General features: G+C 47.8%; 1 protein-coding gene across 1 annotated transcript; it reads right to left on the bottom strand.

Annotated features, from left to right (window-relative positions):
* Positions 1-3,148: 3,148 nt before the first annotated feature.
* LOC115458632 (heterogeneous nuclear ribonucleoproteins A2/B1) lies at positions 3,149-23,564 on the bottom strand (the record flags this gene model as incomplete). The annotated part of the gene is given in 3 exon segments (XM_030188474.1): positions 3,149-3,229; positions 3,323-3,424; positions 23,354-23,564. Coding segments are annotated over 3 exon segments (394 nt in total), but the record flags the coding sequence as incomplete, so codon positions are not given.
* Positions 23,565-24,028: the final 464 nt, after the last annotated feature.

Below are 24,028 nucleotides of genomic sequence, written 5' to 3'. Positions count from 1 at the left end.
GTCGAAGGCCTCGGCACCGGGCTAGAGCACGCCGGCGCCACAGTCAACGGCGCCGAGGGCGCAAGCACCCCCGGCGCCGGCACAGTCTGGCGCATCAGCCCTTCCAGAATCCCTGGGAGGATGGCTCGGAGGCACTCGTCCAAGCCCGCTGTCGGGAAAGGCGAGGGGGCCGGTAGAGGCGTCGGTGCCGGAAGCTGTTCGGGTCCAGGAGACTGCACCGAAGTGCTGGCACCCTGATGCGGCGGTACCTCTACTACAGAGGGGGACCTCTCCTCTCGACGCTGCCGCTTCCTCGGCGTCGATTCATCTCCGGCGCCGGGAGCCGGATGCATCGAGGGCGACCGATGACGGTGTTTCTTCGTCTTCTTGCGATGCCAGTCATCGGCGCTTGGTGGAATTGAGGAGGTCAATCCCCCTCGGCCTCGAGGGACCGGGTCCGACAGGGTTCGGTCCCGAGGGCCCTGGGTAGAGGGAGTGACCGGGGCCGATTGCCCACGCGGCCTCTCACCCCTGCCTTCACCGGGGGACCGGCGGGCCGACGGGACCTGTGCTCCTGGGGTCGATGCCATCGGTGCCGATTTCGTGGACATCGATACCGGTACCAAAGAACCGGCTGTCGATACCGATGCCGTCAAAGTCGAGGGGCCGGCGCAAGTTCCAAAAAGATGGTCCCGAAGAACTTGCCTCGCTACTTGTGTCCGTTTCCGGAGACCGAGACACAAAGTACACGTCTTGGTATCGTGCTCCGGCCCGAGACACTGGAGGCACCAAGCGTGAGTGTCGGTCTGTGAGATATGCCAGCCGCACCGACCACACTTCTTAAATCCACTCGGGACCTTCAAGGACATCGACGGAAAAATCGCGTCAGCGAAATCAAAGTCGTCGATGGTGGCGGTAAAAATCACACCTCGAAAAGAAATCGACCGCGCGGCCACAAGGCCGCAACGCGACGCCCCCGCTAAGAGAAGAGGGAAAAACAAAGTTCAGCATTGTTTTTTTTTTTTTGGTTTATAAAAGAAAACTAAAAGAAAACGCGAACGAAAAAAGAAGAAGATTCGCGCGAAAACGCGATCCGGTTTCCGGGGCTGACAGAGAAAGAGACGAACACGGCTCTCTCCAGCGCCAAAAAGAAAAGACTGAGAGGGAACGGTCACGCACGGGCGGGAAGACGGCCGCGCATGCGCGGTGGGCGTGCCCTGTGTGCGGGACCACCCGCGAAGTTTTGTTCCGGTTGGTGGGGGCTGCCGTGGACGTCAACCCAGTCGTGAGAACAAGCAGCCTGCTTGTCCTCGGAGAATCGACCATGTCCTCTACCTTTTCTCCAAAAAGATTATCCCCCCGGCAAGGAACATCCACCATTCACTGCTGGGTCTTATTATCCAGGTCAGAGACACGCAGCCATGAGAGTCTGCGCATCACTATACCTTGAGCAGCTACTCGGGATGCCACACCTAAAGTGTCATAAGTATCCCGGCCAGGAATTTGCGACACGCCTTCTGCTGCCTGACCACCTGGTGAAAAGGTTTGGCGAGTTCCGGAGTGCTTTGACCAAACTGGACAGTTGCGTCACCAAGTTCCGCAAGTGGATGCTCGTGTAGAGCTGGTATGTTTGGATCTTGGCTGCGAGCATAGTGCCCTGATAAGTCTTTCTCCCAAAAGAATCCAAGGTCCTAGACTCTCTGCCTGGGGGCGCCGTGGCATAGTCTCTAGTACTAAGAAAGGAACTCTTTTTTATTTTTTAAAGATTATTTAAATAAAATGGCAAAGAAACAGAAATTAAAATAAATAAATAAATAAAAAATAAACCCGAGACAGCCCTCTACCACCTGCTGGAGACAGAATACTGGGGCTGATAGGGGCTGGGGTCAAGGGGTCTTATTGGCTTCCTCAAAAATCAGTGTTCAGTCTCCACCTGCTGGTAGGCATGTACAACAGTGCAGAAATGACTAGCTCACTTCGAGAGACATATAAAGACACAAAAAAAAGTACTGATGGGCGTTGTATGCAGATTTGTCTTTATGTAATATGGATTCTGGAGAAGAGGATTTTCGGGGGTATTTAGCAGGGTGCCTCATTGGGAAACTCATGGAGTTTGGAAGGTGGTGTCCTGTTGCTGATTAAAAACTGGTTTAAAAGATCACATAGTGTTAAATGGTCAGTATTCTCAATGGACGAGTAGATAGTGGGGTTCTCCAGGGCTCTGTCCTGGGAGCACTGCTTTTTAACACATTAGAATCCCTCTGAACCGGCCCAGAATGATGGTTTTTCTAAGCAGTCCACGTTAACACCTGCATGGACAACATATTGCTCAAATTTACTGAAGCCACGGATGACGCAAAACACCATCATTTTGTTACTTTGACAGATCATGCAGCACACTATGAGGTTCATTTTCAAAGCACGTAGACTTACAAAGTTCCATAGCCTACTATGGAAAATCTGACAAACCCTACAATCCTACTCCTCCTACTAAGAATAGACCCAAGTCAAACACAGTGTGCTATTTAAGACTTCTGTCCATACTAAACCAACAAGTACAGCAAAGATACTTACCTCTAGCAGGTATTCTCCGAGGACAACAGGCTTCATATTCTCACACACGGGTAGACGCTGATCTGCAGAGGTCCAGTATTTATGTAAAGGTTAAAAAAAGAGCTTTGCAAAGCACAAGCCATGCTCCACTTACCTGCCACAAGAATGCGGTCCTCTCAGTTTAATTGAAAAGCAAAAGAATAAAATAAAATAATGGACAACTCCAAAGGGAGGTGGGCAGGATTGTGAGAATATGAAGCCTGCTGTCCTCGGAGAGTATCTTCTACAGATAAGTATCTTTGCTTTCTCAGAGGACAAGCAGGCTTGCAAATTCTCACACAAGGATTTGACGTTGTCTCTCACCAGTACCGAGGAGTATGAGTGACATACTTCAGTCACCCTCGAAACACAGTGCCAACCCACGTGAGAGAATATGCAAGCTTGCTTGTCATCGGAGAATATCTTGCTCAATCAAATGGTCACTAAGAGTTTAACACATTAGCACCACAGAGCAACAAGAGTAGAAAAACTTTAATGTGAAATTTCTGTTCACAAACTATTTTACAAAACCTATTGCATAAAAATCTTTAAAGACAAAAACATGAAAAATTCTTACCAGATCCACCTCTGAAGCTGCTTCCAGATCCTGTACCAAAATTTCCACCACCACCACGTGAATCTCCAAAGCCAAAGTTACCTAAAAAATTAATTGTAATTAATGCTCATATTCTCCCCCCTCCACCCCCCCCCCCAATACTGGAAAAATTGACACTATAGGCAGTTATAGTACCTCCTCTTCCAGTTCTTGAACTCTGAACTTCTTGCATTTCTTGCCTTGATAAAGCTTTCCTTACTTCTGCATTGTGACCATTGATGGTGTGATATTTCTGCACTGTAATTGCCAAGAAAAAATATCAATACCAAAGTAATAAAAACTATCAATAGGTTACTGTGTGTTACACCTTAGTTAAGGAAAGCTGATCATTGCTAAAAGGGAAAGCATGTAAGTGCTGCTTTAGCAATATTTGAACAGGGTAGGGACCTCAAAGTTACTTGCCTACAGCAGGTATTCTCCTACACTGATGGGTGATCTCACTGATGAAGTCCTGGCACTGTAATGCTCCCCACCACTTTTTCCCCCAAAGTAAACTACCACACATGTGCACATCTTCACACCCATCAGCAGGACCAAGCCAGTCTAATTCTAAAACTTGACAATTCATCTCCAAGGGGAGGTGGGTGGGGCAGTGTGGATATGGCACCCTGCTCGTCCTGAGACAAAAATTAGTCTTACCTGAATTTCTTTTCCTGGCATCCTGCTAGTCCAATCTAGCTAAGCATGTTGTTCCACACCCCCCCCCCCCCCCAGTAGATCAGACTTTCCAGTGATATCACTAGTATATGTACTGGTGCAGCCAAGCCACCTGTCAGTATACCCCTCCCCCCCCCCCCCCCCCCCCCCCCCTTTGAGGAAAAAAAAAACCACCTGGGACCAGTAGTACAAATATAGCCAAAAATTAAAACTTAACTCCCGGGGGAGGTGGGAGGGTATATGAGAATAACTGGCCTGTCTTCTGAGAATACCTGCTCAGAAGTAACTTCACTTTCTCCAAGAACAAACAGGCCATATTAATCTAACATGTGGTAATCCCTAGTTACCAGGCTCACTGAAAAACACGAGAGAGACTTGAAATAGTGAAGCCAAGATGGTCAATTAAACTGAAACAATACACACTGAAGGTGCAGCCTGGAATAGAATAAACAGGCCTACAGGGTGGAGTTGGATTTTAGGCCCCAAATTCTACAGGACTGTCTGACCAAACCAGCTGTCGCATCAGGTGTTCTGCTCAAGCCAGTAGTGGCATGTGTATGCAGCCTTGCTGATCTTCAATGGAGTCTGATCTCAAATGGGCTACCAATGCATCCAATAGCTCTGACATTCAGCCGAGACACTGCCCCCCAGACCCAGCCTGGTGAGCCGTGATACTGCCCTTCAGGCCGAGCTTGGCCATAAGTGAAAGAATTGCAGTCGGCCAGCCAAACTGGAGTGCAAGAATTTACCGATGGCTACCCTATCCTGCTGAGCCAGCCCTAACAGCATGCTTCTGCATGTGTACTGAACTCCAAACCAAGTGCCAAGAACTATTGGGTCTGCTCGTCCCACCACCTCTGAAGGACAGCGTGAATGGAGCTGCTACCCACCGTCCCTCACTCTTCCCCCTCCCCCCATGGAAGTTCTCAGCATTTTTTTTTTCCGAGTGAAAGAACTTCAGAGTTAAAGGAAAAAGCAGGGGGTGGGGTCAGCCCAGGTGGATCGCACCCGTGATTACCAGTGCTCATTCGCCAACCAGGGAGCCATAGCTGCCCTGGAAAAGAGCATGAGCACAGCATATCAAACCACAGTGTGCCCTGGGAAACTGCTCAGGACTCACTCAGCCAAGGGGAGAATAACCCTCAGACTGCAACCCTGAGTCCACTACCAGAAAGAATAGAGTGCAGTCCAGTCCCCTTCATCTGCTAAAGACAGAAGACCAACAGAAGGTTTGGCAACACAACTTAACACCAGCAATAAATCACTAGAAAGGTGATATATTAGACCATACTTACCATCTTCCTTTAATTCCTCTAGAGCAGTTCAGACGAGCGAGTTATGCAGTCCTACCGGTAGACGGAGACTGAGAAAACACTCGTCTTGAAGTGAGCCTCCAAGTATTCTGTCCACATCAGTGTCAGTATTTTGATAAAGCTAGATACCTAAAGAAATCCAGAAGCTGTCTTTCATATCCCTAAGGGACCATTATTAATGCTTTTTTTTTTGTCATCTCTTCTGCTGCCATTCCACCTACACCACAAAGAAAGCCTCAGAAATATCTCTATCATCCAAGAAGAAGAATTCCTCTGGGCAGGTCCTGAACTGCTCAGGAGAAACTAAAGGAAAGAATATGCCCTAGTAAAGTTTAATTTCCTTGCTTATGAATTAAAAGGGTTACCTTCGAATGCTAATCAAAAAATGTATTTAGTCCAATAATTGTTTTCTTTTCTCTGATTTCGTTTATTTCTATTGATGATTATCCTTATCTGAATAACTCTGGAGGAATACAGAATGAGAAGTACCAGAGTGCAGGAGAACCATTCCAGCAGAAAACACAAGCATCCTGCCTCGCCTGCCCATTCAGATATCTGGCAAAGAAATTCAAGAAACTCGTATGGCCTCCCAATAAAAATCCAGGAAGCAGAATCTGAACACCTTCTGCCTAGGAAGCTGCCTACCCCTGGGATAGAATGACCCTTGAGCATTGCTAGCATGTAGACTGAAGCAATGGCCTCAACAACCATGCAATGGATGCCTTAGAGACAGATACACCATTTCTTTGCCTTCCAAAGAGCACAAAAAGCCTAACCATCCCCCAAAACTCATCAGTTCAAAGTACTCTTGAATGCAACATCAAGTTGGTAACCACCATCTCTGCCCTGCGTCAGTCTTAGTATCCCCCTAGGACTGCCAACACCATCCATATATGCTACAAAAGAAGGCACGTGGCACAACAGCTTGCAGCTCTGAAATACACCAAGCTGAACAGATCTCCACAGAAAGAAAAAAAAAAAAAAAAAAGTATTTAACTGTCATATCCTTCAAAGTAGCTCAAGGAGGTTCAATGAGCAGTTCTCATCAAGGAGTCCAACATGAGATTGGGGGCCCACCAAGCCTTTCTACTCTAAATAGTCTGGCCAAAGAGAGATCACAGTGGAAAATACATACAGGCAGAGGCATCGCAACCTTCTACAGGTATGTCCCTTTTGTGACTGAAGACATTGCTTTGGCCACCAGTTGCAATAAGATCCATGACTAGTACTCCTCAAATGCTGGGCTATTAGTGCAAAGGCCTTCACAGTCAAGAATCCATTCACCTGGAGCCATCAGACTGACTCAGATAACCTGCTTGCACATTCTCTACGCTGTTCACAAGACACTGACAACTCCAATAAGTGGGACTCGGCCCACTCAAACATAACAGCCCCCAGTGCTACCTGAAGGCTCTTTAATCTGCTATGCTGACTGACAAACTCCATCGCTATAATGTTTGACAGATGTGCATCAACATGATGCACTGCTTTCCTCTGGAGAGAACCCTGGACCTGTTAGGCATGAGGCAAAATTGCAAAGGTCTGCAACCTGTTGATTGACCGAAATCACTCCCTCCTTGCTCCAGACCATGCGCTACTCTGCCTAGACAATGGGTTTCCCAATCTCGGAGATTTGTGGCTGTAATGACCCTTATCCAGCCTGGAACTTAGAGACAAACTTCTCAACTGCAGAGACCAACAGGAAAGATGCAAAAGCTGCAAGGGATATGCGGGCCCTGGCCCATGAACTATAGACCCGAAGTCCTACAGGAAAACAAGATACACATACCTGTAGCAGGTATTCTCCGAGGACAGCAGGCTGATTGTTCTCACTGATGGGTTGACGTCCGACGGCAGCCCCAGGTCCGGAATTCTTCCTAGCAACAAAGCTTGCTAGCTCACAGCGCATGCGCAGCCGTCTTCCCGCCCATAGCGTAAACGTGCCCCTCAGTCAACTTACAAAGCAAGACAAGGGAAGAGACAACTCCAAAGGTGAGGCAGACGGGTTGGTGAGAACAATAAGCCTGCTACAGGTATTATCTCTCGCTTTCTCCGAGGACAAGCAGGCTGCTTGTTCTCACTGATGGGGTAACCCTAGCCCACAGGCTCACTCAAAACAACAAACAGGGTCAACTGGGCCTCACAACGGCGAGAACATAACATGAATTGACCTACAAACCAGAACATTTAACAGAGTGCAGCCTGGAAAAGAAAAAAAATGGGCCTAGAGGGCTGAAGTTGGATTCTAAACCCCAAAAAGATTCTGCAGCACCGACTGCCCGAACCGACTGTCACGTCGGGTATCTTGCTGAACGCAGTAATGAGATGTGAATGTGTGGACTGAAGACCACATCGCAGCCTTGCAAATCTCTTCAACAGTGGCTGACATCAAGTGAGCCACTGACGTTGCCATGGCTCGAACACTATGAGCTGTGACGTGACCCTCAAGAGTCAGCCCAGCTTGGGCGTAAATGAAGGATATGCAATCTGCTAGCCAATTTGAAATGGTGCGTTTCCCGACAGCAACTCCCCTTCTGTTGGGATCAAAAGAAACATTTGGGCGAACTGTCTGAATGGGGCTTGTCCGCTCCAGATAGAAGGCCAATGCTCTTTTGCAGTCTAACGTTGGCAAGACAACTGACTGGTTCAGATGGAAGTCCGACACCACCTTGGGCAAGAACTTAGGGTGAGTGCGGAGGACTACTCTGTTACGATGAAATTTAGTATATGGAGCATGGGCTACCAAGGCTTGGAGCTCACTTACTCTACGAGCTGAAGTAACAGCCACCAAGAAAATGACCTTCCAGGTCAAGTACTTCAGATGGCAGGAATTCAGTGGCTCAAAAGGAGCTTTCATCAGCTGGGTGAGAATGACGTTGAGATCCCATGACACTGTAGGTTTGACAGGGGGCTTTGACAAAAGCAAACCTCTCATAAAGCGAACGACTAAACGCTATCCAGAGATACGCTTACCCTCCACACGGTAATAAGTACTAATTGCGCTAAGACAGACAAGTGCAGAAGGTATTCAAGCAGGGTCTGTGTATTACAAGAGCGAGGATCTAGGGCCTTGCTGTCACACCAGACGGCAAACCTCCTCCATTTAAAACAGTAACTTTTTAGTGGAATCTTTCCTGGAAGCAAGCAAGACTCGGAAGACACCCTCCGAAAGACCCAAGGAGGCAAAGTCTACGCTCTCTACATCCAGGCCGCAAGAGCCAGGGACCAGAGGTTGGGATACAGAAGCGCTCCCTCGTTCTGCGTAATGAGGGTTGGAAAACACTCCAATCGCCACGGTTCTTCGGAGGACAACTCCAGAAGAAGTGGGAATCAAATCTGACGCGCCAGAAGAAAGTGATCAGAATCATGGTTCCACGATCCTGCTTGAGTTTCAGCAAAGTCTTCCCCACAAAAGGTATGGGAGGATATGCATACAGGAGGCCCGTGCCCCAATGTAGGAGAAAGGCATCCGACGCTAGTCTGCCGTAGGCCTGAAGCCTGGAACAGAACTGAGGGACCTTGTGATTGAGTTGCGTGTCGAAGAGATCCACCAAGGGAGTGCCCCACGCTTGGAAGATCTGACGTACTTCTGAGTTGAGACCACTCGTGAGGTTGCATTATCCTTCTCAACCTGTTGGCCAGGCTGTTTATGCCTGCCAGATTGGTGGCTTGGAGAAACATGCCGTGCCGGCGAGCCCAAAGCCACATCTGAACGGCTTCCTGACACAGGGGCGAGATCCAGTGCCCCCCTGCTTGTTGATGTAGTACATGGCAACCTGATTGTCTGTCTGAATTTGAATAATTTGATTGGACAGCCGATCTCTGAAAGCCTTTAGCGCGTTCCAGACCGCTCTCAACTCCAGGAGGTTGATCTGAAGACCGGTTTCCTGGAGGCACCAAACTCCTTGAGTGTGGAGCCCATCGACATGAGCGCCCCACCCCACAAGAGACACAGCAGTCGTCAGCACCTTTTGCGGCTGAGGAATTTGAAAGGGACGTCCCAAGGTCAAATTGGATCCAACTGTCCACCAGAGGGAATTGAGAAATACTGTGGGCAGCTGGATACCATCCTCTAGATCCCCCGCAGTCTGACACCACTGGGAAGCTAGGGTCCATGGAGCTGATCTCATGTGGAGGCGGGCAATGGGAGTCACGAACTGCCCATATGGTCCAGCAGTCTCAACATCTGCCGATCTGTGATCTGCTGAGACGCTTTGACCCAGGAAACGAGGGACAGAAGATTGTCTGCCCTCACCTCGGGAAGGTAGGCCTGAGCCGTCTTTGAGCCCAGCAAAGCTCCTATGAATTCTAGTTGAACAGAAAGAAGATGGGACTTTGGGTAATTTATAACAAACCCAAGTAGCTCCAGGAGTTGAATAGTCATCTGCATGGATTGCTGAGCTCCCGCCTCGGAAGTGCTCTTCACCAGTCAATCGTCGAGATAAGGGAAGACATGCACTCCCAGCTTGCGTAGAGACGCTGCCACTACTGCCAAGCATTTGGTGAACACCCGGGGTGCGGAGGCAAGCCCAAAAGGCAGTACACAATACTGAAAGTGCTGTGTCCCCCGACGGAATCAAAGATACTGCCTGTGAGGTGGCAGTATCAGGATGTGCGTATAAGCATCCTTCAAGTCCAGAGAGCTTAGCCAATCATTTTCCTGAATCATGGGAAGAAGGGTGCCCAGGGAAACCATCCTGAACTTTTCTCGGATAAGAAATTTGTTCAGGGCCCTTAGGGCTAGGATGGGACGCATCCCCCCTGTTTTCTTTTGCACAAGGAAGTACCTGGAATAGAATCCCAGCTCTTCTTGCCCCGGTGGAACGGGCTTGATCGCTTGATCGCACTGGCGCTAAGAAGGGCACAGAGTTCCTCTGCAAGTACCTGCCTGTGCTGGAAGCTGAAGGACTAAGCTCCCAGTGGACAATTTGGAAGTTTGGAGATCAAATTGAGGGAGTATCCTAGCCGGACTATTTGGAGAACCCACTGATCTGAGGTTACGAGAGGCCACTGTTGGTGAAAAGATTTTAACCTCCCTCCGACCGGTAGATCATTTGGCACAGACACTTTTATGTCGGCTATGCTTGCCTGGAGCCAGTCAAAAGCCCGTCCTTTGCTTTTGTTGGGGAGCTGCAGGGGCCTGTTGAGGCGCACGCTGCTGACGTGAACGAGCGTGCTGGGGCTTAGACTGAGCAGGCTGGCGGGAAGGAGGATTGTACCTGCACTTATTGTAAGCGTAGGGAGCATTCTTCCGACCCCCGTAAAAACGTCTACCTAAAGAGGTAGATGCTGAAGGTGTCTGGTGGGAGATCTTGACGAGTGCGGTTTTCCACTGATGGAGCTGTTCTACCACCTGCTCGACCTTCTCGCCAAAAATGTTATCTCCCTGGCAAGGAGCGTCTGCAATCCGGTGCTGGACTTGATTCTCCAGGTCACAGGCAAGCAGCCATAAGTCTGCGCATCACTATACCTTCAGCAGCGGCCCGGACGCAACATCAAAAGTGTCATAAGCACACCTGGACAGGCATTTACGATACGCCTTCAGCTGCCGGACCATCTCCTGAAAAGGCTTGGCCTGCTCGGAAGGGAGCTTATCGACCAAGTCCGCCAGTTGCAGCACATTATTTCTCATATGGATGCTCGTGTAGAGCTGATATGACTGAATCTTGGTCATGAGCCTAGAGGAATGATAGGCCTTCCTCCCAAAAAAGAGTCCAGAGTTCTAGACTCCCACCCCAGGGGCGCCGAGGCGTAATCCCTAGAACTCCGAGCTCTCTTGAGAGCGGAATCCACAACCGCAGAGTCGTAAGGCAATTGGGTCTTCATCAACTCCGGGTCCCCGTGAATCCGATACTGGGACTCAGCTTTCTTGGGAATAGTGGGATTAGTTAGTGGTTTCACCCTGTTCGCCATCAATGTCTGCTTAAGGACATTATGTAGGGGAACAGTGGATGACTCCTTAGGTGGTGAAGGATAGTCCAGGACCTCAGCTCATCCTCAGTGACCACTGGGAAGAGAAGGCAAACTCTCGGGGGAAGAAAGCTTTCTCTCTGGCGAAGGAGTAGGATCAGAAGGAAGACCACAAGAATCCTCATCCGAGAAATATCTTGGGTCTTCCTCTGCCTCCCACGAGGCCTCCCCTCAGTATCAGACACGAGTTCTCTGACTGCAGTCTGAAGCCGGGCCCGTCTTGACGCAGAGGAGCGATGTCCTTGATGACTGTGTCGAGAAGTGGACTCCCATGCCGACGGTGATGAAGCTCCTTCCACCGACGGGAATCCACTTGGGTGGCAGGCGGTACCGACATCAAAGGCCTCACCACAGGCGGAGTTGCCAGCCGCCGCATCTCTCAACGGTACCGGCGGCGCAAGCACCACCGGTACCAGAACAGATGGTCATAGCAGCTTTTCCAGGATCCCTGGAAAAATGGCATGGAGGCGCTAGTCTAGATTGTCAGGCAAGGCTGTGGGGTTGGTGCAGGAGACGGAGCCAGAATCTGTCTACGGGCGAGAAGGCGTACCGGGCTGTCCAGAGAAGTGTGCATCGACACCTCCTGTATGGAGGGTGAGCGGTCCTCCCGGCGTCGATGCTTCACGGGAGCCGAATCCTTCGGCGTCCCGGAGCTCTCAGTACCGTGACAGGAGGGTGACCGATAACGGTGCTTTTTCGCCTTTGTTCGAAGCACGGTCTTGGTACCCCCCCCCCCCCCCCGGTACCGATGAGGAAGACGTGGAATCCAAACGTCTCCTCGGAGTCGGGTTCGAAGAGGGTCTGTCCCGATGGCCCTGCACCCCAGGAGTCCTCGAGGCAGGTGGAGACCCACTCGATGGCCCACTGCTGCCAGCGTGAGATGAGCTCTGGACAGCCATTACCTGCGCTCCCGACGACTATGCACTCTCCGGTGCCGACATCGCCGCTGATCTCGGTACCGCTGCCGACGTCGAAGGGCAGGGCAAAGCTTGGAACAGGCGCTCCCCACTGAGCTAATCTTGACACTTGTGTCCGTTTTTTAAAGACCAAGACACAAAGTACAAGCGTTGGGATGATGACCCGCCCCAAGACACTGAAGTGTGTGGATCAGTGGCTGAGACTGCCAGGCTGCACAGAGTGTACTTCTTGAAGCCGCTGGCGATCTTTGATGACACCGAAAGAAAAATCGCGGTGGCGCCAAATAAAGCACAGGAAAAGGGGAAAAAACCTGTATGGGCGGCCAACAGGGCCGCACACGAAAACGAAAGAAAACTAAGAAATATAGAGAAGTTTTGGAGTTTTTTTTTTTTTTAAACAGAGAAGAATATGAGCAAACTCGCGAAAAAAGAAGAAAAAGATTGTAAATAGCGAACAGGGCTCTCTCCTGAGACACAGAGCAACCGTAAAACAGCCGCTCTAACCGTGGAAAAAGAGAAACTGAGGGGCATGTTCGTACGACGGGCGGAAAGATGGCCGCGCATGCGCGGTGCGCGCACGAGGGCTCTAGCACATCAACCCATTGGTGAGAACAAGCAGCCTGCTTGTCCTCGGAGAAATCCTAACTCCCAAGAGTCAAGCAGGCTCCTCCAAGAACCACTCCCTCTTTGCTCCAGATCTTGCACTACTCTGCCCAGGCATTGGGTTCCCAAATCTCAGAGACTTGTTGCTGTGATGACCCCTTATCCAGCCTGGAGCCTTGAGACAAATCTCTCAAACTGCAGAGACCAACGGGAAAGAAACAAAAGCAACAAGGGACATGTGGGCCCTAGCCCATGAACTATGGACCTGTCCCAACTCCCAAGAGTCTTGCACATCTCCCCCCATTTGCCTCTGCAATTTCAACATCTGATCCTCTGTCAGGAAAACATAACCTAAACCAGCAAATTGCACTCCCAGATATTTTACTACCTGAGACAGGTTTGGTATGGTCCACCATCCAGCCCAGCTCCTCCAAGAACGTGACCACACACCCTGTTTGCCTGTGCACACTCTCGAGCAGACTTAGATCAGCCATTCATCCAGGAAAGGGTGAACCAAGACACCTTCCTTGCACAACGCTGGTGCCAGTACCACAACCACCTGAAGAGAAAAATTCCAGGTGCTGTTGCCAAGCCAAATGGCAGCAAACAAATAGCCAATTCTGAACTAGAATGGTAAAAAAAAAAAAGGAACTATTGCTACACAGGTCTGATGGGAATGTGTAAGCCTCTAAGTCAATACAGATGAGAAACTCCTCTTGCTTGTCGGCCACTATCATGGATCGTAGTGTTTCATATAGAAGCTGATACCTTAATAACCTTTACTACTCCCTTACCTTCCTTTTTGAGTATATGAACTAGATGGAATATCTGCCTGTAGCTTGCTGTACCCGAGGAGCCGGTACTACAGCCTGAAGCCTCTGCAGTCTCACCCAAACTGCCTTCATCTTCCAAAGACTGTGGCACGGAGACAACAGGCAAACCTCCCGCAAAAGCTAGGTTAACTCCAAGACGTAACCCTGACTTCCCAGTTATCTGGGGTCAACCTCTGCCAGAACCCTCAACGACCACCACCTATTACCACTGGAGGGAGAGTCCCAATATCTTTACTGAGAACCTCAGAACTGGCTTGGGGGGGGGGGGGGGGGGGGGGGGGGGAAGGAAGAGATCTCAGCCACCTATTCAGCTGCCTTGCAAGGAAAGGCGCCTCAAAAAAAGCCTCCCAAAATCTGACCACCACCTAAGTAAACTCACCCTTCTACCCAGGCTTGTCCTCTGAAACCTCAGGACCTTGGACTCCCCACAGCTCTTAACCAGCTTATACAAATCCCCACTTAAGAACTAACTTTTTTAAGTATTGTGTCTGATGTTTGGAAATGTAATGGTGAATTGACAGGTTTGAAACTTTCAATGCAAGCTCAGATACAAAATCAACAACATACATCTGTTTGGTCTCCAGTGTGGTGCGATCTGTATGAACCCACTGCTTAAACTCGATTGTTTCACCTGGGTCAGCATCACTGAACACTTCTGTCAGGTAATTTTCAAGCACATCTTTACCTGGACATATTTCACACCTGTGAAGCATGCATTCTTTGCATTCCAAATTGCACACAGTTTTAGCCATCAGTGCTTTGTAATCTTCGTTCAGCAGATGGCTTCCAGCAAGCATAAGCTTCACATTTTGATGAATGACACAAACACACTGAATGCATACCAGATGAGCCAACAGTGACAAATTAATTTGTTAATTCTGTTTAAGTTTGGTTCAGTCCTGTAAAGTGGTAGAATGCCATCTGGTTTTAATTACTCAAATGTCTACCTTTTGCTAGACTAGAGGTTAGAAAGGTCAGAGAGAAATGAAACTTTCTTTGTCCAGGGATGGATTGTTAAGGCTGGTTCATAGGTATTATTTACCACATCTGGATGCCATTCTAAGTAAGGCATACTGGACAATCTCGAGGGGATCAGCAAGCAAGCTGTTTTAAAAGATTAGGCTGAATGCTGTTTAGAGGTTCTTGATAATTTAGATTTTGTCTTATAAGGAATTCTGATTTCTGCTTATTTTAAAATATGTTTTATTCTGTTTAATTAATAAGTTCTATTTCTCTATGTAAAATATCTTTTCAATTCAGTGTCTGACTTTCAAGTGAGATTTGTCTGCACTTTAAGAGGTCATCATCTGGTTTGAATTATCCACAGTCCTAGCTAGGTGAAAGAGGTCAGGAAAAGTCAACTCTCTTCCTTGATGGATTATAGCTAAGTGTAGGACTGGTCTCCTGAAAGTAATAACAAACCATGTCTGTGTGCCATTAAGCAAGATTGGCCCCTTAATGAATGCCAGAGTCCGGTTAGTATTTTAAGTTAACTGGGAATCTGAGAATTTAATAATAAAATGCAGGAGATAGGTGCCACATTGTCTAGTTTGAGAGGCCCCAGGTCATAGGTCAATTTAGGAAATATCTCAAACCTATGTAACTGATATTTTGAGTAAATGTGTAGAGATAATTAGTTCAAGACAGGGTAATCAATCTATTCCTTACCATCTGGTGAGAAAGGGGGGCTAGAGGGGTTAGGACCCTATATAAATGAGAACAGAAGCAGCTTATGTTAGAAGAGAAGGAACCAAGACAGGAGACACAAGACACAGAGCTGAAGAGAAGGAGAGAGCTAGCGCTGATGTCCTACTTTGTTTGCTGGCAAATAAAGAAGATTTCTCTCTCATTCTGGTGTGTGGTGTTTGACTCCTGAAGTACCACAGATTCTGCTAACAATAGTGGTAATTCCTGCAACAAAACCATTTTGGCCTTAGCTCACAAAATTTGGAAAAACCCACTTCTGGCCCATTTTGAGTACGACATGCAACATACATTTCTTTTAGATTGCTAAGCAGCAAGCGCTTTTGCATTTGAATTTTTTCAGTGCCAGTTCTGACAGAGACAAAATCTTTTTTTCCCTGGGCACAGTCTACTGAATTCAATATCTTCAAAAAAGCCAAGAATTTTTTTTTCTGTTTCTTCTGGTAAACTTTACCTTTCTTCTTGTCTGGTTTTGCCAGAATTCCACAAACTGATTTCAGATTTCTTGCTTTTTTAACCATTCTAGTTGAAACCATGAATTCTGAGGCAGTTCTTTCAATAGACCAGCTGTTTGGTGCTAAAGTTAGTATTTGCAGTTTTTCTGCATGATTTGCTGAAACTTGGACTTTGTTTTTCAACTCGTTTAGCAGGTCATCATAATCAGAACATTTGTCACATTTCTGACTGGTAGAAGGTTGAGTTTCAAACTCATTTAGGTCTAAGCCACCAGCAACTGCAAGATGATGACTCAAAGTATTTTGCACTCGTCTGATTTTGCGCTTGGTGTAGCCTCGTACATCACGCTTGCTGACTTTTTTGAACTTTAATGGAGAAATACCAAGAGATGTCCAACTTGCCAGAAATGTCACTGTGTTCATCATCTGCTGTTGTTGATGATGATAAAGAATCAGCAGCTCTGTTACTGACGTCTTTTCGACAAGATGGACATAGTTTCTGACCCGGCACAAATATTTTGCTTGTTAAGGCCTTTAGCTGGGCTGCTAGTGTGTCATCCATTACTCTTAAGCCCCTTTTTGCATTATGACCACCTTTGGAAAATGGGTTACAGCAGGTTCTTTGCAAAAATTCAAACTTTTTAACAGTAAGGATTCATGATGAAGGCAAATAGTTGATCCAGCATCGAAAAGTTGACCCAGAATGCTCTTGTAACAACTTCTGTTGATCAGGCAGAAGCTCTTCAATTAATTTCAAACCTTTATTTTTATTGTATGTCAGTAAATGACACTCTGGTGTACTTGAACAGCCAACTGAGCAAAGTGGAAATTCATCTGATCTTTCTGGATCCATTGATGACCATTAGCATCAGTTCAACAAACGCATTTATTCTTGCAATCAGATTTTCAATGGATAAAATTTTACTTCAGTCTAAAGTGATTAATATCTTCATTTGTGGCATTTAATTCAATATAAATGAGCCTGTCGGTGCAGGTGCGAGTTTCTTCAACAAGAAGTATGTATACAATGGTTTCCACCCTGTTTTTTTAGTTTACTTGAACACAGTTTTATAACATATTGTTTAAAGAAAACTTCTTTAGCCAGTTAGACTTGGCCAATTATGATTGGTGAACCCTGTTGCAAGGCAGAATTGTTTGTTTCATTGCCCAATTGTATGCTTCTGGTACCTCCTGGCTCCTGAGTGTCTGTTGCTAGGCATACTTTGATGCCTACAGTTCACTAAGAGGTCAAACTGTAGCAAGGGTGAAGAAACACCAGCAAGAGACACTCAAGACGCCTTGCAACAGGGTCCACCAATCATAATTGGCCAAGTTGGTCATCCTAACTGACTGCAGTTTTCTTTAAACCTGTTATGAAACCTGGACTCATCCTTCCACATCCTAAAAAAACATTCCTGTTTTTTAGTTTTCTTGAATACAGTTTTATAACATAATGTGTTCTTTATTTTAAAAAATTGGTGCTTTTTGAAAGAAGAATCACTTTTACTACACTTGTATCAAGGGTGTAGTGAAGAAATCACAGGCTGCTGCCCGCAAACATTTGAGGGCATTTTTGCAATCCTTATATGAAGAGACTCCAAAATGAAAACTACATATTCTGATAGAAGGAAATCTGCTCTTTCTAATGGTGCTAAAAGAAAGAATATTGAAGCTGTCCCACTGGAGATCAAGGGCATCAAAGATAGCCCAAAATGGGCAAAAATGCTTTTTATACCAACTTTGAACGCTTATAATTTTTCAACCGCTTGAAGGAAAGTGCTGCAAATTGGAATGCCTCATTACAGCTGTGCATTTAGTACACCTACCAAAAATCTACCTGAAAGGCCAACTAGTTTAGAAACTACAGCAGCCTCAACATCGCTGTAAATTGATTGTTACCATTTTTTTTGGCAAAGTTTGAGCCTAAACCATTCAAAAAGTAAGAGGACTAGGAACATGGGGTTTTGCCAGTTCATTAAGCCCTAAAAGTAGTGCAGGTTCTCCAAATATCCCCCTTGTACTACTAAAACTTCCAGTTTTACAGCTTCTGGAAGTTGGCCCAAAATGTCATTTTTACTCAGGCGACATTTTGCAACCCTTTACTTGAGGTCCCCCAGAACCTCCAATTTTTAGTCTTTTGAACTAAAATTTTGCACAGCTTAGTTTTTTTTATCATAAAGAAACTATGTACCAAATTTCATCAAAATCTGAGATGGTGAGGTGGGGACCCCTGGTCCACTTGACACGGAATGACTCAAATCTCTTCAATAGAAGCTAAGTGAGCCACTGACGCAGACATGGCTCTGAGATTGTGAGTCGTGACATGGCACTATAGAGTCAACCCAGCTTGGTAAGTGAAGGAAATGCAATCTGCTAGCCAATTGAAGTTTGTGCATTTTCCGATTGAGACACCCCTCCTGTTGGGATCAAAAGAAACAAACAATTGGGCGGACTGTCTGTAGGGCTTTGTCCGCGCCACGTAAAAGGCCAATGCTCTCTTACAGTCCAAGTCCTCACCAGGGTGGGTATGTGGACGGAGGAAAAAATGTTGGCAAGACGATTGGACTGGTTCAGATGGAACTCCGACTCCACCTTCAGCAAGAACTTAGGGTGAGTGCGGAGGACTACTCTGTTATGATTCAACTTGATATAAGGTGCATGCACTACCAGTGCTTGGAGCTCACTGACTCTACGAACTGAACAGCCACCAAGAAAATTACCTTCCAGGTCAATTACTTCAGATCGCTGGAATTCAGTGGCTCAAAAGGAGCTTTCATCAGCTGGGTGAGAACGATGTTGAGATCCCATGACACTGGTGGAGGTTTGACAGGGGGCTTTGACAAAAGCAAACCTCTCATGAAGCGAAGAACAAAAGGCTGTCCAGAAATAGGCTTATTCTCTACACACAGATAAGCACTAATTGCGCTAAGGTGAACTCTTAAAGGAGTTGATTTTGAGACCAGACTCTGATAAGTGTAGAAGGTATTCAAGAAGGGTCCATGTAGGACAAGAAAAAGGATCTAGGGCCTTGCTGTCACACCAGACGGCAAACCTACTCCATTTAAAAGAATAACACCTTTTCGTGGAATCTTTCATGGAAACAAGCAAGACTCAGGAGACACCTTCTGAAAGACCCAAGGAGGCAATTTCTAAGCTCTCAACATCCAGGCCGTGAGAGCCAGAGACTGGAGGTTGGGATGTAGAAGTGACCCCTAGTTCTGGATGATGAGGGCTGGAAAAACCTTCAATCTCCACGGTTCTTCGGAGGACAACTCCAGAAGAGGAGGGAACCAGATATGACGAGGCCAAAAGGATGCAATCAGAATCATGGTTCCACGGTCTTGCTTGAGTTTCAGCAAAGTCTTACCTACTAGAGGTATGGGAGGATAAGCATACAGAAGTCCTGTCCCCCAATGTAGGAGAAAGGCAACTGACGTTAATCTGTTGTGGGCCTGAAGTCTGGAATAGAATTAAGGGACTTTGTGATTGATTTGAGAGGCAAAAAGATCCACCGAGGGGGTACCCCACTCCCGGAAGATCTTGTGGACAACAGCCATGTTTAGCGACCACTCGTGAGGTTGCATGATCCTGCTCAACCTGTCAGCCAGACTGTTTATGCCTGCCAGATACGTGGCCTGGAGGAATATGCAGTGATGGTGCGCCCAAAGTCACATCTGGACGGCTTCCTGACAGTGGGCGAGGTCTGGTGCCCCGCTTGTTGGTGTAATACATAGCAACCTGATTGTTTGAATTAGAATGATTTGATTTGACAGCCGATCTCTGAAAGCCTTGAGAGCATTCCAGATTGCTCGTAATTCCAAAAGTTTGATCTGAAGATCCTTTTCCTGAAAAGACCAAGCTCCTTGAGTGTGAAGTCCATCTATATGAGCTCCCCACCCTAGGAGAGATGCATCCGTCGCCAGCACTTTTTGCGGCTGAGAAATTTGGAATGGACGTACCAAGGTCAGATTAGATCGAATGGTCCACCACTGAAGGGAACTGCAATAGTCGGTGGAGAGATGGATCATATCCTCTAGATGCCCTGTGGCCTGGCACCACTGGGCAGCCAGGGTCCATTGAGCTGATCTCACATGCAGGCGTGCCAGGGGAGTCACGTGAACTGTGGAAGCCACGTGCCCCTAAGAGTCTCAACATCTGCCGAGCTGTGATCTGTTGAGACACTCGAGCCAAGGATACTAGGGCCAGGAGAGTGTCTGTCCTTGCTTGGGGAAGATAAGCTCCAGACGTCAGTGTATCCAACAGAACTCCAATGAACTCCAATTTCTGAACCGGGACAAAGTGGGACTTGGGATAATTGATTACAAACCCCAGTAGCTCCAGCACTCAAATAGTCATCCGCATGGACTGTAGACCCCTGCCTCTGAGGTGCACTTCACCAGCCAATCGACGAGATAAGAGAAGACATGCACTCCCTGTCTACGTAGCGATGCTGCGACAACCGCCAGGCACTTTGTAAAGACCCTGGGCGCAGACACGAGGCCAAAGGGCAGTACTCAGTACTGAAAGTGCCGAACTCCCAACCGAAATCGAAGAAACTTCCTGTGAGCTGGGAGTATTGATATGTGTGTGTAGGCATCCTTCAAATCCACAGAGCATAGCCAATCGTTTTCTTGAATCATGGGAAGAAGGGTGCCTAGGGAAATCATCCTGAACTTCTCGGACTAGGAATTTGTTCAGGGCCCTTAGGTCTAGGATGGGACGCATCCCCCCCCCCCCCCCCCCCCCCGTTTTATTTTGCACAAGGAAGTACCTGGAATAGAATCCCAGCCCTTCTTCCCCTGGTGGAACGAGTTCGACCACATTGGACTTTTAGAAGGGCGGAGAGTTCCTCTGCAAGTACCTGCCTGTACTGGGAGCTGAAGGACTGAGCTCCTGGTGGACATTTTGGAGGCATGGATTCCAGATTGAGTGTATCCTAACCGAACTATTTGAAGAACCCACCTGTCAGAGATTATAAGAAGCCACCTTTGGTGAAAAAATATCAACCTCCCTCCGACCGGCATGGACACTTTTTCTGAGGCTATGCTGCTCTAGAGCCAGTCAAAAGCCCATCCCTTGCTTTTGCTGGGGAGCCGCGTGGGCCTTAGGCGCACACTGTTGACGGGAACGAATGTGCTGGGACTGAGCCTGGACAGGCTGCAGAGAAGCAGGAGTGTACCTACGCCTACTGTAGCAATAGGGAGCACTCGCCTATTGTAGCAATAGGGAGCACTCCTCTTCTCTCCAAAAACCCTCCTAGACGAGGAGGCGGTAGCAGAAGACGCCCGGCAGGAGAGAGAATCCATAGCATCATGGTGCTTCTTGATCTATCGACCATGTCCTCTACTTTTTCTCCAAAAAGATTATCCCCCCACCCCCGCAAGGAACATCCACATTCACTGCTAGGTTTTTATGATCCAGGTCAGATACACGCAGCCATGAGAGTCTGCACATCACTATACCTTGAGCAGCTACTCGGGATGCCACATCAAAAGTGTCGCAAGTACCTCTGGCCAGGAATTTGAGACACGTTCTGCTGCCTGACCACCTGGTGAAAAGGTTCGGCGAGCTCTGGAAAAGTGCTTCAACCAAACTGGACAGCTGCCTCACCGAGTTCCGCAAGTGGATACTCATGTAGAGCTGGTATGTTTGGATCTTGGCTGCGAGCATAGTGGCCTGATACGTCTTTCTCCCAAAAGAACCCAAGGTCCTAGATTCTCCGCCTGGGGGCGCCGAGGCATAGTCTCTAGTACACTTGGCTCTTCTGAGAGCAGAGTCCACCACCATGGAATCGTGAGGAAGTTAGGCCTTCACCATTACTGGTTCTCCATGGTCTCTGTACTGGGACTCAGCTTTTTTGGGGACCACTGGATTAGAAAGAGGGAACGACCAGTTTCGTATAAGAACTTCCCTGTGTTATACAAAGGGGCCGTTGCAACCTCTGTGGGCAGAGAAGGATAGACCAAGACCTCGAGCTTCTCGGCCCTGGGTTCATCCACAACTTCCATAGGGAAGGGAATATCCTTAGACATTTCCCAAAGGAGGAAAAAGAAAGACTCTCAGGGGGAGACATCCTTCTTTCAATAAGCGGAGTAGGATCAGAAGGGACCCCCTAGGACTCTTCTGCAGAAAAGTATCTGGAATCTTCCTCTTCCTCCCACGAGCTCTGATCATCGGTATCGGACAAAAGCTCTCTAAGAGCAGCCCAAACCCGAGCCTGTCTCGACGTCAAGGAACGACAACCTTGAGGGGCATGTCGAGAAGTCGACCCCTGCATGGACTGCGGCAAAGCTTCCTCCGCCGATGTCACAAGCGGCATCGAGGACGGGGACCTCACCACATGCGAAGACCCAGATGCCGCATCCACAGTCGATGCAGAAGGTGCAAGCACCCCTGGCACCGATGCAGACTGGCGCAGCAATCCCTCCAGAAGCTCCACCGGGAAAGGCTGTGGGGCCGGTGGCAGAATCTGATGGGGCTCGAGAGCCGGTACCAAGCTGCCAGAAGACCGACGCATCAGCACCTCCTGTATAGAGCGTGAGCGGTCCTCTCGGCTCCAACGCTTCTCGGGTGCCAAATCCCTCGACTCCTCGGAACTCTCAGTACTGTGCACCCTCGGTACTGTGCATGGAAGGAGAACGATGACAGTGCTTCTTAGCCTTCGGCTCGACGCCCGTCATTGAGACTCCTCGGTATCGAGTACGTGGAATCCTCACGCCTTCTCGGGGCCGGGTCCGACAAAGGTCGGTCCCAGGGGGCCTGCATAACAGTAGGCCTTGAGAGAGGTGGAGACCCACTCGATGCCTCGCTGCTCCAAGCGCGATGTGGTCATTCGGCAGCCATTACCTGCGCTTTCTAAGTTGACTCCGATGCCGCCGACCTCGTTACCGAAGTCGATCAGCAAAGTCTTTCACGTTGAGCCTACCAAGACACTTGGGTCCGCTTTTCATTAAAAAGCACAGCTTACAAGTGTTTGGGCCCAAAGCACTGGACACACCACATGTGGGGGTCGGTACCCGAGGTGGTCCGGTTGCAACGACTACAACACTTGAAGCCACTGGGAGTCTTCGATGACGGACGGAAAAACGGTGGCTGCGAAATTAAAGGACTCGATCGTACCGAATAGAAGGCACAAAAGGAAATAAAGACCCGGCCGAGCACACAAAAAAAGTGCCTGCGACGAAAAAAAGGAAACAAAGAGGTGAAAAAAAACCTAATAAAATAAAGGGGGAGGGGGGGGAGGGGGGAACCTACCTTTTTTTTTTAATTTGTGAAAAAACTACAACAAAAAAGGGAAGCGGTAAACGCTGAATCCAAATCTCCAAAGCCAAAATTGAGCACAATCGAAAAATAAATGTGTCACTCGACGCGGATCAAAAGAAATTTAAGGCGGGCACGCTCACGTCGCGGGCAGGAAGCCGTTCGCGCATGCGCGGTGTGTTCTGGAGAGATCTTTGTTTTTGCTATGAAAAATTTTGTCAGTTTCCTGGGCTGTCGCAGACGATGACCCAATCGTGACTCAGAGAAAAGGCATTTATTCTTCATATATAATGAAAGGAAAAAATTTGGGCTATAAATCTTAAACAAAAAATTACTATCATTTAGACAACAGTTTTTCATAATGACCTTTGGAACTCGCCTCTTCCAACTACCACTTAAGAATATATAGCATACAGTATAGTTTCCAAAATGGAATAAAATGAAATTTACTCACATACAATTTTATCCACTGGATCATGGTCATCAAACGTAACAAATCCAAAACCTCTTTTTTTACCAGACTGCTTATCCGTAATAACTTCAATGCTTTCTATTTTTCCATAATCCTCAAAATAGCTTCGCAAATGATGTTCATCAGTGTCTTCTTTAATTCCACCAACAAATAATTTCTTCACAGTGACATGGGCACCAGGTTTTCCAGATTCCTAAAAAGGTAAAAAAAAGTTTTATATTTCAAGTAGAACAAAGCAAAACCTCAAAAGGGGGTTTCTCCCAAAAAAGCAAAGATACTTACCTGTAGCAGGTATTCTCAGAGGACAGCAGGCTAATTGTTCTCACTTGAGGGTTGATGTCCACGTCGGCCCAGGAATCGGCATTTTGCCAGCAAAATAAACAATGTTTTTGCTAGTCTTCTAGCGCGAGAGCCGCGCGCACAACTTCCCACCCGTAGCGTCAACATGCTACTTCAGTTTAATTCAAAAGCATAGAAGCAAACAAACAACAACAACTCCAAAGGGGAGGTGGGCGGCTATGTGAGAACAATCAGCCTGCTGTCCTCGGAGAATACCTGCTACAGGTAAAGCGAAAGCTACATACCTGTAGAAGGTATTCTCCGAGGACAGCAGGCTGATTGTTCTCACTGATGGGTGACGTCCACGGCAGGCCCTCC

Source organism: Microcaecilia unicolor, unplaced genomic scaffold (genome assembly GCF_901765095.1).
Source record: "Microcaecilia unicolor unplaced genomic scaffold, aMicUni1.1, whole genome shotgun sequence".
Lineage (NCBI taxonomy): Eukaryota > Metazoa > Chordata > Amphibia > Gymnophiona > Siphonopidae > Microcaecilia > Microcaecilia unicolor.
This window is presented reverse-complemented; position numbering and strand designations above follow the sequence as displayed.